Here is an 18,817-nt window from a genome sequence, read left to right as displayed (position 1 = left end):
GCCAGTAGATCCACTGCTGGATGAAAGCCACCCCAGACATCTCATGTGCCTTGGTCCAGTGCTGCCTCAATTCATCTCGCTCATGCACTGAACTGATCTCATTGTTGCATCTCCATTGTTCGAAATATACAGTCCACTTTCGTCAAGAGCCCATTTAGACTAAACAACGAATTGATTAAAGTGTGACCTGGATGCTAAAGACTGCCCATGGTATCCATCGTGCTGGTGAAGTGGTGACCTGCGGACAGACCTGGCAGCAGACCCATGATCATAACTATCATCATCACCACCACCTTCACATACTGCGATAAAGGACAGAGATGAGCAGCGCAAACCTCCTCGGCTCGCATTCCCTGCAACACAGAGCCGGCAAATTTCACACGCGTTTGCAAAAGCATGCGCAGCAATTAACCACAGCACTTCGTTAATACACTCAGAATGCACCAGGACAGGCAGAGGAGATGGGACTCAGTGAATACAGAACCGGACCAGCTTTGCTTTGTTAAAGTAATCACTTCTGGCATGCACTGATTTGGAATGCAAATTAATTGGGAGATTGTTGTTTCATGTTGGTAAATGGACAGTTCCCTTTTCTGTTTATCTATTACCTTATTTTTCATCACTACAATAACGATACCCTTAATTTACCTGGAATATATTTAAATTGTGCCTAAATACTCTTTCCAGGAGGGTCTTTGTTTGAAAAGTTCGGCCAAACCCAATAACGAGTGGCAGTTTAGAAGAAGCTGGAATACATGGAAAACCCCCACGCATACAGGGGGATAAACACTTACAGCTCCACACAGATGGATTCAACAATCCATTGCTGTACTGCCATCTCAAAGTTACCTTGCAGCACAGGCCTACAACACCTGGTTATTACTCCCTCATGGTCTTCCATCCAGGTACTTTATGCTGCACAGGCCCAGTTCCCTCTGGGTGGTCACCTACTATTCTAGACTGCCACTGGTCAATGGAATGGGTGTGCTTTGAGACGCTGAGGAATTAAAGTGCCCCTACTAATCCCATTCTTATCCTCAACCTTAACCAGGCTCGATCCTGCTTCACCGATTTGGCCGTACACCTTCTCGGAGGCTTGCTGGGGGGTGCTGTCGTTTAGTCTCTCCTCTGAGCCTCTGGACATTTCCGCCCAAACCCTGACAATGAGCAGAGGGGAGCCCCGTTGCCGCTGCCCGTTAGCTCGTTAACAGATTTTAAGGGGCTTTGCCAGGTTGGTTTTTTCTTCTCTAATAAGGGCGGCGATGAGCCGGCAAGCAGGTGGTGTGCGGCTAGGGATTGGTGGGGGGGTCTAACCACAGCGGGTAACGCGACACCGCCGGCAAAAAAAACACACCGCACCACAGCTTCCCCCGCAGAGCGCACGAGGGTTTTATTTTTTGACAAATCCACTTTGCATGTTACACCAAGCGCTGCGTTCTTGGCCAGGGGTAATTGCGCCAGCCAGTGTTTTACAGCCGCCTCAGCTGGAAGCGTTATAACGATTAGATTAGCATTACAATTGCGAAAATAAACCACTCCCCCCCCCTTCCTCCCACACACGCACACATGATTCTCTTTGAAACGAAATCATTCCTTGTTTCGCTAAACAGCCACTCACTTGCTCACAATTGCTGTTTGGAGGATGACTGGCTAGCAGAGGTCTCCTAAATAAAAGGGAAAAGGCAAAAACAGCGTACATATGTTTGTATCCTTGCCAGGGTCGACTGAGAATCTTCAATATCATGATGGTTATAATCATGACTACCACCGTGGTAAATCTCATGGTGGTAAATCATGCACACCACTTGGTGGTAAGTTAACAGTGCTTGATTGTATTTGTAAAGGAGAGACCAGGCCCCATAATGGAAGAGAGGAATTTTACCGTTGGCTCAGGAATGGCCAAGACTCATTTCATCACCAGGACACGTTGACTTGTAGTGTTATTGCTACATCAGAGAAGAAAAAAAAGCCGCTTGCTCTGGGCTCACATTATTATGGAGAGCGCACGCTTCTCTACAGGCACATTGTGTCCGTGTGAAAGAAAAAAAAACAGCTGTGAATTTCGAATTCTGCTCAATTCGTTTGTAATTTAGAGTCAAGCATTCCTGCCTCAGAGACAAAACAACACGTTCCCCTCAGAACCTGGAGCACATTCACCACCCTGTTGGTCCAGGGACGAGCACAAAGAGTCCAAGTCCATAATCACCCCCTGGTGCCGTTCCCCAGAAGAAAAAAAACTCTTCCCAGCAGAGACGTAAAGTCTGGGCATGCAACGCTACAGCCTGCCCCAACAGGCAACTGAACAAAAAACACCACATACTATACTGTATTCAAAATAAATAATCAGGTGAGTAAAAAAAATTTCCAGGAGCGTTCATTTAAACACACCAACCGTGGATCAGCCTCAACATCACCGAGTCTAATCAGCAAGGTGCGGCCACTTAAACCGACGCCACGGCGTGCCACAGCGAAGTTACGCTAGCTGCCGTGACATTGGTGGAGTTTTATTGCGCTGGGTAAAAGCAACGCGGAGGAGGATGTTATGGCAACGCGGTCAAAACCAATTCTCAAACAGTTCCATCGTCCCGGGCAGAACGTGATGAATATCACGCTGGCAACAATGGCCTGTCTCTAAGCGAAATACAAACCGCTCAGAACAAGCCCACCTCTGAAAGCAGATTTTAACCAAACCCGCTACTGTACGTGGAAAGCAAGTCTGCATTCCACAACTGCAGGCCAGGCGACATACCGCTCCGCACAGCCGCGATAAATTTTGCGCAAAATAACCGTTGTCAAGTGCGGCTTTGACTCCGGCCTTATTTACTGCGTGGACTCGAATGGAACAGCCAGGTGAGTGTAAACGGTACAACCCTCCTGTTGCCGAGCGGCACAACGAAGTCACGAAGGGAAAAAAAGGACTGTTCGGTGCTTTTTAGAATATTGCCGAAACCACTATATTTCACCACTCAAGTAAACGCTCGTGTCGATGTTTGAGCCTGGGGCGGGGGAGGTACGCGAAGGCACTTTTTCAGAGCTCGTGAAGTGAAACGCTTCGGGAGAGACTGAGAGACCGGTTTTTCGAGCCACTATTCTCAGGACGAGTTCAGTGGCGGCACCAAAAGATTCGTCCGACTCAAGCGATAAGGCGCCATGATTTTATCACATGCCCACCACTGTCGCGTCGAAAACACCAAAACACGTACAACAAAGCATGTTCAGTTCTTCGTGAACAATGCCATTTTTCATGCATTTTTTTGCACAGCAGCAAAAAATACATTTTGTCGCCCACAATAAAGTGTGTTTCCCCCAGCTATAATGCATAAGCACTCGCCTTGCTTTGGGATGTTCGACAAAATGTTTTAGTCAAGCCAAAATCAAAGAGTCTCTCCACTCCATAAGTAAAGCAATGCTCGTCTCTGCCAGTGGTTGCAAAGCAGTGGTGCAAATTTCACATTTTCATGACAGGGAACAACAGCCTTGCTGCAGCATAACCAGTGTTGAGAAAAACACTCAAGTTTAGTAACAAATAACATTTCCCAATCGCCGTTCGCTGGAACGGTGCCACACGCCTCCCCCTCCCCTCGCTGTGCTCACTCGCAGTGTCCTTCCTCAACCGTGGTCTCGTGAAACCGAGCTGATCTCACACCGCACACCAGAGGTCGCAACCGGGTACCCGATACCCGTACCCTACCCGATACCCGGCTGCCCGTACCCGGCCGGGTACGGGTAGCCGTTTGCGACCCTGGTGCGGCCGGGTACGGGTAGGCCCTGAGTCACTGGTGAGTAACCGTTTGTCACTCATTTCGGGTAGGGTACGGGTAGGGAACGGGTTCCCATTTGCGACCCTGGTGCGGCCGGGTACGGGTAAGGAATCAAAGCCCGTTTGCGACCTCTGACGCACACTGGTTCCGCTATTGCAGTCGGCACTTGGGAGCGGTGCCCACCAGAAGCGCGCACCCGAGGAGCCGCACGTTGCACTGGCTCAACCAAAACCTGCGGAGCCGTTCCCAGGTGCGAGGGCTGAGCAGCTGTGGGGGGTGGCATACCTTAATTCGGCTTTCGATGACGTTTTTTGCGCCACCGGTCGGCGAAACCCGGTAAAAATTACAACAAAAAGCCCCTATCTGCAGAGCGAGCACGCCATTGTGTGCCAGGGTGGTTTGCCAAATTCATGCGTCACCTAGGACAGCGGAGGGACGTTCCCCAAACGGGGCCTCCCTGTAAAGCCGGGTCGCACGTAAGCAGCTTAATGGCAGAGTTCTCTATAAAGGCACTCCGTAAATAAACACGTGTTTATTGTTTGTTTACAAGCGCTGCACCCGCAACGACTGACTTCGCCGTTGAAACGGGGAGATAATTACGTCAACATTTTACGGTGAGGACGCGTTACCGGGGACGGGATGATACAGGGAAGGCGGTGGGGGGGGGAGGTCTGTTGTGAAAGCGAAACACTCGAGTAAAACACGGCACGTTCGTGCACAGCTCTTGGGCCACTTTGTGATCAATGCCCTCCGACCTCGACGATCAATACCCTTTGGGTCATTATTTACAATGACCATATTGGCAGCGAACCCATTCTTGGCGCTGATCTAGTGCGGTAGCTACAAGGGGGAGAAAAAACACAAAATTACCCTTTCTTTATTAAACACAGCTGTGCACGGGGAGGACAACTTTCGGCTTAACCGCACGTCACAAAGACAAAGGAGGCTTATAAAACGGCACTCCGCAGAACACGGGCTTGGCAGGTCAGTCCAACACAAATTACGCGTACATCACAAGGCCCCTCAAGCACCGATCATGACATCGCAGGCTTCTCTCAAATTCCAGGTTGCAAACTTTACAGCTTTTCCTGAGCTTTATTTCCATCCCCAAAGGGAAACCGCAAGCAATCTATTGATTTGTTGGCTTATTTACACCACTTTACGTACGGGGCTCACTTCAAAGCATCCTCAAGCGCTTTCCCCAGCACGGCAGGAAAGGCCATCAAATTTCAACTCTTGCGGATCGACCAGACATATTTAACAACAAAAATCAAATAGAACTCTGTTGCTAATATCTCAAAAGCCTGGAGGGTCCTTTGTTCTTATGAGATGCTTGAAGCCTTCAGTGGGCACTCCTCACCCCTCTTTATTGGCCACCACAATGGAACGTCTTTAAACACATCCCTGCGGCCGCGAGACGTGTGCGTGTGCGCGGTTCATGCAGCGGCGAGGCAGACGGGACGAGTGAAGAAGCCCTCCCCTTATGGCTGCTCCCCGCAGCTGTTTTGACAGCCATGATGGATGACCTTTGCAACCCTACGCCTGACCCCCCCCCCACCAAACTCCCTCTCACAACGGCTCCGAGAATGGAATGTGGCCACTCACGTGACCGTTTCCATTGGCAACAGGCTTAAAGGGGCTCCGCATACCCGTAATCCAAACAATGCACACAAATTATACATATGCACGATTATTATACGAGAGTGAAACTTTTGCCCTGAGCGTCGACTGTACAACAGCGCCAATTCATTATGCACAGCTGCCAGTACATTTTTTTTAATACAGGGAAAGAAGCATGGGTGTTGTGACGCCATTAGGGAACAAGAGGCAAACACAATATTCAGCCATCCGTCAGGATGGGCCATTAATACTGACGGGTTTTCCCACTGCATTTTAACGCAAAACATGTTACCCATGGCCATACAATTGGAGCAGCGTGTGTGTAATGTTTTTGGGCCTGTCAACAAATCATCCGGAATGCATTCGGTGTCCTCAGATCTCGGAGACTAAGCGGGGTTGAGGTTGCACAGTGCTCGGATGGGCGATCACTTTTGCATAGAACAGGTGTCGTAGGCTGTGGTGGGGCTATTTTGTCAAAAGGTGCCAAAAAAGTCCATTCGGATGGTGAACTTCAATGCTCCCGCCTCTATGCTGCCTTCATTCACCAACCCGCAGTGGCGAGCATGGTCAAGTATGGTCAAATAACCCCCCACAGGCTACGTTGTCAGCATACAGTAGTGCAGAAAAAGCCAATGTCATACTGCACGGTGTAGGTAGGCCCTCATCCAGCAGCGAAATGACAAAAGGCTTTACATGCGTAGCGTTTTATACCAGGCACGTGTGCACATTCACAAACACAATATCGCCTCAAATTCAAATAAGATGAGTACTTGAATTTACACAAAAGACTGTAAGCATTTATTAAAAGCAGTATGTTCACTTTCCCTGCCGCACCCTGTGTTGATAATAAACAGTGATAAATTATGTGCATCAGTGCCTTGGTCTGGGGCTATGAAGCCCTCGGGCTTTGGTTCCGACAGAATTGCCAGCGTTAAGGGGAAGATCGCCCCCTACAGGAGTATAGTTTGGGGCCACCACTGTTGTTCAGTCGCCAATCACGGATCAACTATGCGAAACGCAACGGAAGGCTATTTCATCATCAGCCATGATCAATCCACTGGTGGATGAAAGCCCCCCAATCCTCTGCCACAATCCATCATGATCCAGCGTTGTAATAATCCACCTAGCACCTGCACGTGAGTTTATTTCATTGTGCCCTCCTCGGTGGACAACCACTTGGACGTGTTCAATTCCTTACTTTCCACTCCACAATGAAGGTTATACAGAGTTATACCCATAACGCCCCACTCTAGCGCTGTGGTTTCATAAATAAACTTACATTGCCGCCGGTCCATGGTTTACAGAAGGGATTAAACACTGCCAATAACGAAGGCTATCCAATGTCCCAGTGTGGCTGGGACAGTCCTGGTTCCAGAACGCCTGTCCCTGGTTTCCCGAAGCTTCTGTGAAAAATCGGGATTTTGTCGCAAGATTAAATTTGTTGGTGTCATGCAAAGGGCGGGGCCTACCCAAATTCTGGGTGGGGTTGGCAGGGGAGTCTGTGGGTGTAAAAGTAGGCAAGGGTTGGGGGCGGTCGGGGGCTACCACTGCCAGCTCACCAAATATCCTGGTTGAGCCTCTCAGAAAATGTGGTGACCTTTACCGATAAGACTTGGAAACCCTGCAGTACGTGCTTACAAAGCCTGTCTTTGCCAATTAACCCCAGAAGGGGGAAAACCAGTACAAAGTTTGTGTGCTTATGCAACTACTGTTGGTTCACATTTGTATGGATCTGAGAGCCAGTCGCAGGCATAACACATTCCTAAGGCAGGATCAGTTTATTATTAACAAGATGTTGACTCCAGCAAGGTAATGATCCACAAATCAAGATCATATTTACAACAGAATATAATACAATACAAATCACTGCAAAAATATTGTTCATCCCTTTGTCAAGTCACTGCTGGCTGAAGGCTTATGCACAGTCATGATGGATGTTGGCCTTGACTACGCTGATCAGTGCAGCTTAGTGGAGGGGCGGGGTTCGGTTCAATTGTTACGACAATAAATGTACCCGCGGCTGGAAATCAAACTCAGATCTCTGAATCTCACAGTTCACGGCGTAGTGTGTCACAGCTCTATTCATCTTATAACCGTCGACATATCGAGCCAGATATAACCACCTACTCTGGTCACAAATCTCATATGACCGTCCGTATGGATGAGCACCGTTAATTTTACACAATATGATGCTCCGCTGCAAAGATCATTCTCTCGTTTCATAAAAACCCGAAATGTTTACCTGTATCCTATTACAAAGCATGTAACCATTCAGCCACGGTGATTCCATTAACCAACGATTCGATGTCAGAAGCAAAGCATGTTTTTGTCTCGTTTGCAATGTTTCTAAATTGTCTACCATCTCTTTTGCAATTTGATCAAATTGCTCACAATGTTTGTTTGGCTTTTATCGTTTACATTTTCTCCGTCTTATTTGTAATTCACTCAAATAGCCCAAATGTAGCCTTATCAGATTTTTTGTTTCCATACAGTTTTAAACCTGAAAAACACCGCATAATTTATAATCAATAAAAAAAATCAGGAGCCTGATTTTTTTTTCCAATCAATGAATTAATTAATGTTTACACCCACACTTATAGTAGTCCAATAACAAAAAAATTAGTTAAAACCCAGTCTCGCACACTCATGCTGAAGTCTGTGGATTTGTTATACCTCTTCGTTCTTGCGCCCGAGCAATTGGTGGAAATTACAAATCCCAATGGGAGGGGGCCTGTCACTTCAAAGCACGAACACTGATGACTTCTCTTGAAGGGGTAACTAAAGACTGGTCTGAATTGTGATTATAGAACCGTAATTGTGATTATACAACTGACAGGTCGGCCTTAATCGTGATGATAAAACGATACTTTTGATAATAAAGAATACATTCACGGACAAACATGTTTACAGTATAGTGTAACACGTAGGCAACCCTTACTAGTTGGCTGTGTCGGGTGGTGGCGGGTTTTAACGACACATTTAGATATTTACGTATTCTAACCCAAAAACCTCTATTATGGATGTATACAGTATTATGTAACCGCATACCGACTAATGATAATAGGCTGCAAATGTGATTCATAATTATCAGTCCTTTGTCAATTTAATTCACACGTTAGTTGAGCCTTACATAAATGTGGTCATCTTACCAATAACAACTGGAAAATGAAATATATACGCGGTAAAACCACCCACGTTACGGTGACAATCAAACGCATTTAATACAATTAAACGCGGCAACAAAGACATCAGACCGTGTATATGTAAATAAAAATAAATAATAAAAATTATAATAGAAATAAAAAAAATTATATTTTTATTTTTTATCTACGTGACTTTACCGAAAAAACCTACGAGTATGAATCCTTGCAGTTACGAAAGCTTCAAATCTAGAAATATGTAAATAAAACCTGCGTACCAAATTGCATTGTTGGGGCGACACCGCCACCTACCGACAGCGGCTGGGCCTCTTCCACTCACGGGGCCGTTCTCGCCACCAACTCTGGTTGGGGTGGGCGATAATTTAATTTACCAAAAGGGGAATTAATATTATTTTATATATAAAATAAATAATGATAACACCGAGGCGACAAAGTAAAAAAAATAAAAATGGAAATAAGAGTGATATATAATTTAACAAAAATTTTCGGAATGTTGACGTCCGTGAAAATGTGACGTCGCATCGTGGCAAGCGGCCGCAGCAAAACTAAACGGGATTCGGCGAACGTAAAAATAAATAATTATAAAACACCACCGTTAAATTAATTTTAAGACAAAAACAAATTCAATTCAAGCGGCGATATTCGTCTTATCACCATCGTCATCGTAGTCATGGCAGTACACATTTAAACTCCGCAAATGAAACGTGAGGTCGTAAAAGAAACACAAATTGTTGAGTTATAAAAAAAACAAAATGGTCAAAGTCGTGCATTGTGGAAGACGCCCAAGCGACATGAGGACGGAACCATCGCGTGGAGATGGAGCGATGAAATCGGTTCGGCTTGCGAGAGGCATTCATCCAGCAGTGGATTTCTCACGACCGACGATGACATTGACTCAAGCGCTTACGTTGCAAATCGAAAATTTTAGATCCCGAACAATTAAGTGAATAACCGCACACGTATAAAAGCAATGCAGATTTCTCAAGAATAATAACGGGAGTGGCAGGGCAAATGAATGGATTATTACATCACATGTTCGCGATGAAGCCGCTAAACCATGGGGAGATGAGGCTATGAAAGCAGCTAATGTGTGCACGTGTGCCTGGTGGATTGGCTTGGGGAGCAAGGGCTGTTTAATCCAGCAGTGGAGCGAGCATGGCTTATGATATCACGCGGGGATCGTCATCCGTGTTCATCGATTCACTTTCGCAAAGAAGCACAAAGTGCGCAGGGGGGAAACAAAGTGGACCACAACTTAACGTGGGCAAAATCGTCTCGGCAAAGTCGACCAAAGTTGACTTTGCAGAGACCGACCTCGGCCAAGTCGACCACAAAGTGGCCCTGGCCAAGTCCACCACAAACCATGGCCCTGGCAAAGTCGACCACAAAGTCGACCACCACAAACCATGGCCCTGGCAAAGTCGACCACAAAGTCGACCACCACAAACGTGGCCCTGGCAAAGTCGACCACAAAGTCGACCACCACAAACATGGCCCTGGCAAAGTCGACCACAAAGTCGACCACCACAAACGTGGCCCTAGCAAAGTCGACCACAAAGTCGACCACAAACGTGGCCCTGGCAAAGTCGACCACAAAGTCGACCACAAACGTGGCCCTGGCAACTGTCGACTTGACGAACCGATAAAAAGTCCACCACAAGTTAACCTCACAAAGTCAACCACTGCAGTCGACAATGTCCGGCATGGAAGACAATTAAGGGGGGGGCTCTCTCTCGAGAGTTCTCCGGTGGATGCGGCGCCTTCCGCCAGCAGCGGCAAGAGCGAGGCAGTTGCAGGTCTGCACCTCTACCACCACCACTGGACCCCCCTCTAACTACGCGGCGTTGCATAAACACCCCCCCACTTTGTCACCGATAAACACGCAGCTACAACCGGCCCTCACCTTCTTCCTCCGCCAAGCTTTGCGGCTGCATCTCATGTTGGCAGCAATGACGACGAAAATGTTGCAGATGATGATGATGTTGCTGATGATGATGGTGGCGTTGCTTGTTGCTGATGATGATGTTGTCGATTTTGTTGATGTTGCCGTAGCCGCTGTTGCCGATGATGGTGACGGCGATGCCAATGGTTATGCAGTTGCTGCTAATGATGAAGACGACGACGATGTTTCTCGCGGTGTTGATGTCCATGTTGGATGTGGATGCGACTCCGCGGGGCCACGCTGCCGTCGCACTTGGCGCTCGCTCGCATTCCCCACAGCGCACAAGCGACCGGCCAATCGCGCGCCCGCTGGGGAGGTCACGTGCGCAGGCGTCGACCAATTGAAAGGCGGAACGCGGCCGCTTCGCACGCGTTTGATGTGGGGAATCTAAAGCGGGCGGGGCTGGGAGTGGGGGGAAGAGAGGGGCGGGGTCGGGGGGGGGAGGGGGTTCAAGTTCACGGTTTCGACGAGTCCACTTTGTACACTAATAGCCTCCACAATTATAACACCAATTTATTTATTCTTGGTTCTTTCGGTAAAGTCACGTAGAAGGGAAAAAATAAAATAATACAAATATAAAACAATGAAAAATTCTCACGTTTCGGCTGCAACACAAACAATCATCATTAAGTGTGAAATCCACAGCAATAAAATTTTAAAAAGTGGCGGTTTTCACATTTTCTTGCTGTGGATTTCACACCTGATGATGATTGTTTGTGTTGCAGTCGAAACGTCGTAATAATTATTTGTTTTATATTTTAATTATTTCCCTTCTACGTGACTTTACAGAAAGAACCAAGAATATGAATCCCTGCAGTCACGAAAGTTTTAAATCAAAACCCCATTTTGTTGTTAAATTTAATTTAATTACTTGTATTTTGAGCGCTGCTGCATAAATTCTGAAGATGATGAAACTCAAGGATATTTTGTTTGGCGAGATAGTGTTTTAGATTAATAAAAAGACGTGATAGTGTGGTTTGTAGAGATAGTGCAATCCAGTATAGAACTGCGAACCATCCACTACAGAACCCCCCCCCCCTTCTCCGCGACGAGAATGGTTTGGCCCTGCGCAGCCGTTAGCGAAAAACGCGGGAAAATGCGACGGTGACGTCGCCGCGCGTGAGGCGGCCGTGAGGGGGCAGGGTTTCATCTCGCCTGCAAAATCAGCGAATGAAACACAATTGACGGGTTAATTACTCCGTCTGGTTAAACTAAATTGAAAATTATGTATAAGCGTGGATTATATTTGGAGATACACATTCTTATACTCCGCGATGAAAATATTGATTTTGCACATTCAACTACCCCTTGTGTTACAATGCATGTATAAAAGATTATTTTTCACTTGTAATGTATTTTTCTAGTTCATTTTCCACGAAGTAGAATCTAACCCTCCATCTGAAATAAAAAAAAACTTGTGACAGGATATGCCCTTTTCCGGCCGCCATGTTTTTCCTCATACCCGCCAAAACCGCGCGTGACGTCACCCGTTCACGCCCCTTCCGCCTCACTGCGCCCCTCGGCTCGCGACTCTCCCATTGGCTCCGCGCGCGCACGTGACCGGGCTGAGCCCCGCCGTGCGCGTATGATGCGGTGGACTGTTCCATCTTTGCATCCGCCCATGGGGGTGTTATGGCTCGTTATTTGCAGCAATGCGCTTTGAGCAAATCGATGCGCTCTGAGTGATCACCCCCGCTCTGAAGCCGTTAGCCGATGGGTTGTCCCAGAGGTGCCGTGTGCAAAGCGCGCGTAAAAGCAGCACCGCCGAACACGTGTCCGCATTTCTGTGGTTGCTCGCACGGGAGGTTGGTGGTGTCATTATCATCGAGCATCATTTTGTCTTTGTCGGCGCGATGTATGTTTTATATTTGATGGATTTAAAATATTTTTTTAGAAATGCTGCTGAAACAGGGGGATGATGGTGGTCTCTTGGACCAAACGGCGTTGGGAACGAGCGAAAAAGAAATGTTTTTGCTTTCGGTGCTGGTGGTTGTGATGGTGGTGCTGCTGCTTTTGGAATGAGTTGGTTTTAGCGCAATGGCGGGGGGAAGGCGTCGTTTGTCGCTTCGACGGAGGCCAAAAAAAAAATTTTAAGCCGGAAAAAAATTTAACCCAAAAAAAAGAACCGACGCCCCTGGTGACAGACGAGAGGTCCGTCGGTGCCGGAGCCAGCCAGCCTAGCCAGCCCGTCCGCCAGCCCGCCTGCCCGCATGGCCTCTAACAATGGGAGCCCGCCGTGTGTTGTGGCGGCGCCTGCCCGCCCTTGCCGCCCGCGCCTGTGTGTGTTTCTCGCGTGCGAGCAGAGTAAAGAGCAGCAAAGAGGCGTCGACACAGGAAACCAAAAGCCCCCCCTCTTACTTCCAATCAACAAAAAAAATTAGATAAAAAAAATTTAATTTTGAAAATTTTAGAGAGCCAGCCAATCGAATCGACATGAGCAGCAACGAGTGTTTCCGATGCGGAGGCTCTGGCCACTGGGCCCGCGAGTGCCCCAATGGAGCCGGTGGGGGCCGGGGGCCCGGCGGCCCTGTCGGACGTGGAGGCCGCGGCCGAGGAGGTAAATGCGGCCCCGAGAGGGGATCGGTTGGGGAGGGGGGGTGACCATACTTGACCGGATTCGTTTTGACTTGATGTGACGTGGTAAAATGGGTTGACGAATTGATGTTGGGTGGGTGGGGGGGGGGTGCTATACCCCCAACACATGTGAAACTTAAAATCGTGAGCAGTTGAAAATATTTGTTTAACCCGTGCGCGACTAAACGGATACGATCAGACGACGTGACAATAATGATTTGTAGTTTCGTGTGAATTTTTAGGGTTTTAAATTGCATAGAATGTATTATAACGCTAAATTGATTTCGATGGAGTTGTGATTTTTATCCGATTTTTGACCGAGGCAGAAAATGTGCAGAAGGAAAGAAATGACTACGACTTGGCCATTTTGACACGAGGCTGGGGGTGGGATAGAATTTTTTTTAAATGTATATATCGTATTTAAAAAAATTAATTGACGTGAAAAAAATGCTTTGTCGTGCGTGTAATTTTGTACGTAAATTTTTTATTGTAAAAGAATTTTAACCACAAAAACCCTCGCGCGTGACGTGTCCATGTGGCGCTGTGGGTCAAAAACGTGTAATGGCTGATGGCGGTGATTGCGTGGGGAGGGAGACGGTTGTCGTGAGCGAGCCATTGTTAACGCGAGGCGAGCGCCGTCATTGTTTTAAATATCTCACTCGACCGACAAGACCGTCGATGTTGAGCTCCTGCTCTTTTATTTTAACACGTGCGGAATTAAGTCGAGTAGCGAGCGGGCGGGGGGCTGGTTATTAGGAGATTTAGAAATGTGGAAATTTAGAAAGGTGGCAATGGGTGGTGGGAGCTTTATTATAAAAATCAGGAGATAAGCCGTGGGGGGGGGGTGGTTAGGAGATTTAAAAAAGGGGGGTTTGAGTTTAATTGTGAAAATGAGAGTGGGGGGGGGGTAGAGTAAGAGGTTGAAGCCGTGTGGGGGTGCGCGCGTGGCGGCGCGGGCGGGCGCGGGGTCGAGATGACGCAGCTGGGAACGAGGCACAAAATGGCGCCGTGCGGCTGCTACTGCCGCCGCTGCCGAGGGCCGCGCCCCGCGACCACGAGGAGGAAGTGGCGGGAGGAGGGGGAGGGGTGGGGGGGAGAGTAGGGTGGGGGAGCAGGGGGGGTGGGAGGGAGGAGGGGGTGGGGGGGGAGGAGGGGGTGGGGGGGGCGAGCCCCGCGAACGACGAGAGAGGCGCGGCCCCGACTCCATTTAGCGAGAGTCGTGGCCAACGCAAAAATCGGCGATGGCGGTTTTGAGAGACAAAGTCGGGGTATTTTTTTCTAAATGGTTTGTTGTGTGGAGGTTTTTTAAAAAAAATGTTAACGCTGGGTTTTCGTGGCGCGCTTGTCTGGGTTTTTTTTCTCACCACTTTGACAGATGGATGCTATCGCTGCGGCGAAGGCGGCCATATAGCGCGCGAATGCCCGCTGCCCCAAGACAGTGAGAGATGGCGCCATTTGCACCACACCGCACGCACGCACTCAATTGCTGAAATGTTTATTGGTTTAAAATAAATAAAAAATATTATATTTTTTTAATGCAGCAGCTTGGTCACGAAAGGGCCTCTCCCCATCGGCTGTTTTTAATCTCGTATATAAAAAACACTGGCGTTTTTTTATCACATGGCCACGCTGGGCCCGTGGTGCGTGAATTTTAAAGGCTTTAAGAGCAATGTATTTGCTGCTTGAGATATTTATCCGATAAAAAAAATGTCAATGTATAAATTCGCTCAAACCAAATGTTACGGATGTAAAATTGCGCAATTGTAATGTTCTGCATGTTGATTTTAATGTTTGCGTGTTTTTTCATGAGTCGTTTAAGGAAATGGAAAACATCGTGTGAACGCATAGTACTGTAGTACACGGAAATTAGGCTACTAGTCCAAAACGATAACATTTTAAACAAGAAGCTAATTTACGAGTTTCAAATCATAACATTGAAACAATACCCGTGTTAATTCATAAACAGGGACTTCAAAATTCTTAGTTTTAGAAATCTGGTGCGTCTACTGTGGATAAATGGACTAATTTAACATAAATTATTAAACCTACAACATTTAGGGCCACTTAAATATCGCATCGGATTGACACTTGTAATTTTATAAGGCGTACCAAATGGTATAATTTACGTTGGCCGATGCATAAATTAAGCAGCTATTTTACCCAATTTGCGTACCCGTGTTGCACGCGCAGCTGATTTTCTTCAAGTAACGGAACAATATCCACAGCAGTGCGACTGACGATCATTCTCAAAATAAATAGAAATCTATTCAATTTCCGACATGCTGGAGAGGGTGACATGAGAGGCGTCCCTGCCCACCTTTGCACTGAATTGACCTGAATGAGTGTGGTTTTCGTGTGTATGTGTCTCTTCAAACACCGCAGCATGCTACAACTGTGGCAAGGGGGGCCACATCGCGCGCGAGTGCCCCGAGGGCCGGCAGGACCGTGGCGGCGGACCCAGCTGCTACACGTGTGGCAAGCAGGGCCATCTGGCCCGTGAGTGCAGCAGTGGCGGCGGTGGACCCGGGGACAACAAGTGCTACGGGTGCGGCCAGCGCGGCCACATGCAGCGCGACTGCACCAAGGCCAGCAGATAGAGGGAGACAGGTGAGAAGAGCCGAGTGCCGTTGGGTTGGGTTGGGCTGGGTGTGGGTGGAATGCAATTTTCCTGGGGTGGTGAATAACCATTGATTTTGTGAATGGAGCAGTTAAAATTAGGCAGTTTTCTAATGAACGTGTTAGCTGCAGTGGGTTTGTTAATAGGGTGTAGCCCCCATGATATGCATGTCACTCTCGTGTTGACTTGTTAAAAATTTAACGTTTCGTGCCTATCCATGAATGAGTGTAGATGTGTTTTCAGGGCTAAATCTGCTGCTGTGCTTGACCTCCATGTTTGGTTGTAAATTTGTCCCTTGCAGATGGGTCTAGGATTAATAGTTCCCAACAATTGATTTGTGGTTAACGTTTGACACCCATGCGTGGTCTATCCATTTAAGCGACTTGGACCAAGCCTTATTTTCACATACTGATCTATGTATGCATTTGACATCCTGGGACCTATAGACTGGGATATCCATGTTTTAGGAACTGGACTGAGTTTTATTTGCAAAATGATGGAAACTCATTTGCACATATGGGAAGATGAGAGAAAATACCATTTTATGCTATCAACAAATGTGGTTTTTCCCCCAATTCTCAAAACTGGTTCCACACCCTGGCTTACAGGAAAGGATTGAGTTGAAAATCCTGACTTCAGTAATTTGGTTAAGTCCCCTCAGCTGAGACTCGGTTGAATACCTTTAAGGTTGTCAATGGGTTTAGTGTCGACTTACATTTTCAGGTGGGGGGGGGGGGACATCCTTTGGGCCATCTGTGGGTTCCCAGGAGGCATTTCCTCCTGCACTAATAAATTAACATTTGACAGTTTATGCAAGGGGGTGGCCCTTTGGCAACGAAACAAACATGATACTTGTACAAAGATGTAATTTGACCAACAAAATCCCTTGATTTACACTTGGAAGCTATCGTGTGACTAAAATGCCTCGTGTTCAGACGACTCGCCAACTGACGGTCTTTCCCGTGTCTGTCTGCAGGTGGATGCTTGCCAGGGAAGCAATGAAGGACGCATTTGAGTGCAGCCACTCGCTGGCTGCCATCGTCCCAACGTGCTCGCTGCATGCCCACACCCCTCTCAAAGGCAGACATCGCTTGGCCCCATCCAAATCACCGAAAAATATTTTTCTTGTTTTACTTTTTGATGTTTCCCGTTAAAAAAAAACAAAATTGTGTTAATTTCTTTTGGTTTATTTTTCTCCGCTAAATGTTTAGTGCTCTCACCAGTGTAGATTGAGAAACTTTGTTGCATTGGGGTTACCATAAGTGGAAGGCAAAAGGGGAAAAAGAAACCCACTGCCATAGAAATCTTGATTGCATGTAAATCAGGCCTGCCCTGGAATTTGATTCCCATCCTGAGGGGGTGTTACACAATTTAGATTTCCCCCGCTTCGTGTAGGACTCGTCTTGGGGGGGGGGGGGTATTCCATGTTTGTCCAGTAATGGTGCATTGTTGAGACAAGAGGCATTGGGTTCCAGGGTTATATATTGGCCTCGTTAACGTGCAACATTGGTTTCTGTGCTTGTTTGGGGGGGAGGGGGAGGTGTTTTCTTTAGGCACCACAGCCAGCTGCCCCGGCTTGAGTTTAAAAAGAAAAAACCTTTGTCTCGTGAGCTGCTCACAACTGTGTTAAAAACAAATGACTCAACAGTTTGAACAGCACATAGGTGTTGTTGGGATTTGTTTTTAAAATATGTTGTTGTGGTTTCCTGCATACTAATAAAAAAAAGTTTAATATGAAATGCTTTGTAAACGTGTTCTTCTCAAAGGGGTAGCTCACCTGGAAATGGCCTATTTGTGACATTCATTTCCAGTACACTTAAAAATAGATTGAACTCCCTGTGGTAGATGGACTTGCCTGCTGATATTTGCAAGATTTGAGGGAAAAAAATCATTGCTCCATTTCCAGGGTGGCGAGTACTTTTCAAGGTAAATATTTGTTAGGGCAGTGTCTTGAGGGTTGGCAAATTTGAACCCTGATCAATGGCCTCTTGGAAATATTGCACTCCAAGCAATAACTAGGGTGGCCACTGGATTAGAACCGTGAACTTCTGCAACAAGTACAAAGTATTAAAAATTGACCATTTTGAAGGCACGCAAGTTGACCAAGTGGTTTTACATTTAAATAACCAAACCTTTCATAACCTGCCACCTAATGGTTTCACCCCCCCCTCCCCCATTCAACCATAAATGGCAAAAGCCAAAGTCATCCATTCACTCAAAGTAGAAACTGCACCACCTAAATATCCATTACAGGGTGCTGGATTTCTGGAACGGACAGAATTGGCCACTTACCAGAGCAAGGGATTACGTTGAGTATTGAAAAAGAAGCCTTTGTACTTGTTTGTGGATGTTGCATGGAACGTTGAAATTGTGGAAAGTAACTTGGAACTGTAGAATAGTACAATTCATGTCTAGAATTATAAGCACCCAAAACTTGTGACGATCAATAAAGATGTACAATTCTGCTTACACACGCCTACCAACTTTTTCAAATACATGGGAGAGTGAGCATACGGTGGTACGGTTTATATGAAAACCAGAAGCGACGGTTGCAATGGGTATGAAACATGGGGGCAGGTTATTAAAGGAAGACGAGCATTAGAATTTCACAGGTTATCAATGGGCAGTCAGCGAAGCTGGTGGAGACGTCTGAGCAGCGTTTAGTGGTTAGGTTAACTGCTGGTAGAGGTGATGGCGAGGTGTGAACTTCTTTCGCCCAACGCTCATGTAAAGGTAAGCACCCTCAATTGCTGGTGCAAGGGACCCGTGTAGTGAGGAGTGTCACTAATGGGAGCATGACTGCTGATGAGTGAAAAACGTTCCAGAATGGAAAAAACCAAAGAATGCAGAATGGAGTTGACTAAATATGTGAATGATCAGTATATAGACTTACAACGTTGGGTTAATGAAGGCGGTGAGTTTTTATTTGTGCTTGTACATCACTGCCCCATGGCAGTCCCTCATTTTACTTAATCGGACACATGAACGTGATCATCAATTATTTGTGAACTCCGAGCATCTTTAAAAAGTAGGCACGTAAAAATCCATCAATTTACACTGATCTTGTGCTCATGACAAGGAATGAGATACACGTGTAAGAGTTCTTTACAATTGATGGTAATTACACAAATATTTGTTTTGT

The 18,817-nt window shown here is 46.9% G+C and overlaps 2 protein-coding genes across 3 annotated transcripts in view; one reads left to right on the top strand and one right to left on the bottom strand.

The window, feature by feature from the left end:
• The window catches only part of LOC144947299 (uncharacterized), a 76,430-nt gene extending 65,895 nt beyond the window's left edge, over positions 1–10,535 (bottom strand). Inside the window, exon 1 of the mRNA XM_078876534.1 lies at positions 10,446–10,535. The gene's annotated coding sequence lies outside the window, so the exon portion shown is untranslated. The remainder of the gene's footprint in view (positions 1–10,445) is intronic.
• A 1,655-nt stretch (positions 10,536–12,190) lies between these two features.
• On the top strand, positions 12,191–18,144 carry LOC144947298 (uncharacterized). Of its 2 annotated transcripts, none has more exons than XM_078876532.1 (5): positions 12,191–12,289; positions 12,788–13,041; positions 14,434–14,496; positions 15,441–15,665; positions 16,652–18,144. In XM_078876532.1, the coding sequence occupies exons 2-4, from the start codon at positions 12,918–12,920 to the stop codon at positions 15,653–15,655; spliced, it is 402 nt and encodes a 133-aa protein (XP_078732658.1). In that variant the 5' UTR covers positions 12,191–12,289; positions 12,788–12,917; the 3' UTR covers positions 15,656–15,665; positions 16,652–18,144. The 2 variants fall into 2 exon arrangements, with proteins under 2 accessions (XP_078732658.1, XP_078732657.1); XM_078876531.1 differs by having other exon boundaries at positions 12,192–12,289; positions 14,434–14,499; positions 15,423–15,665.
• Positions 18,145–18,817: the final 673 nt, after the last annotated feature.

The sequence above is a fragment of the Lampetra fluviatilis genome, chromosome 44, assembly GCF_964198595.1.
Source record: "Lampetra fluviatilis chromosome 44, kcLamFluv1.1, whole genome shotgun sequence".
NCBI lineage: Eukaryota > Metazoa > Chordata > Hyperoartia > Petromyzontiformes > Petromyzontidae > Lampetra > Lampetra fluviatilis.
Note: the sequence above shows the minus strand (reverse complement) of the source record. Positions and strands in the feature narration are given on the sequence as shown.

What these genes read in the sequence shown, in the direction of transcription:
- LOC144947298 (XM_078876531.1), top strand. Translation starts at nt 12,918, where the DNA reads ATGAGCAGCAACGAGTGTTTCCGATGCGGAGGCTCTGGCCACTGGGCC. An exon ending in TGGAGGCCGCGGCCGAGGAG is followed by an intron (nt 13,042 to 14,433) that starts GTAAATGCGGCC and finishes CCACTTTGACAG; the next exon opens with ATGGATGCTATCGCTGCGGC. An exon ending in CCCGCTGCCCCAAGACAGTG is followed by an intron (nt 14,500 to 15,422) that starts AGAGATGGCGCC and finishes CGTGTGTATGTG; the next exon opens with TCTCTTCAAACACCGCAGCA.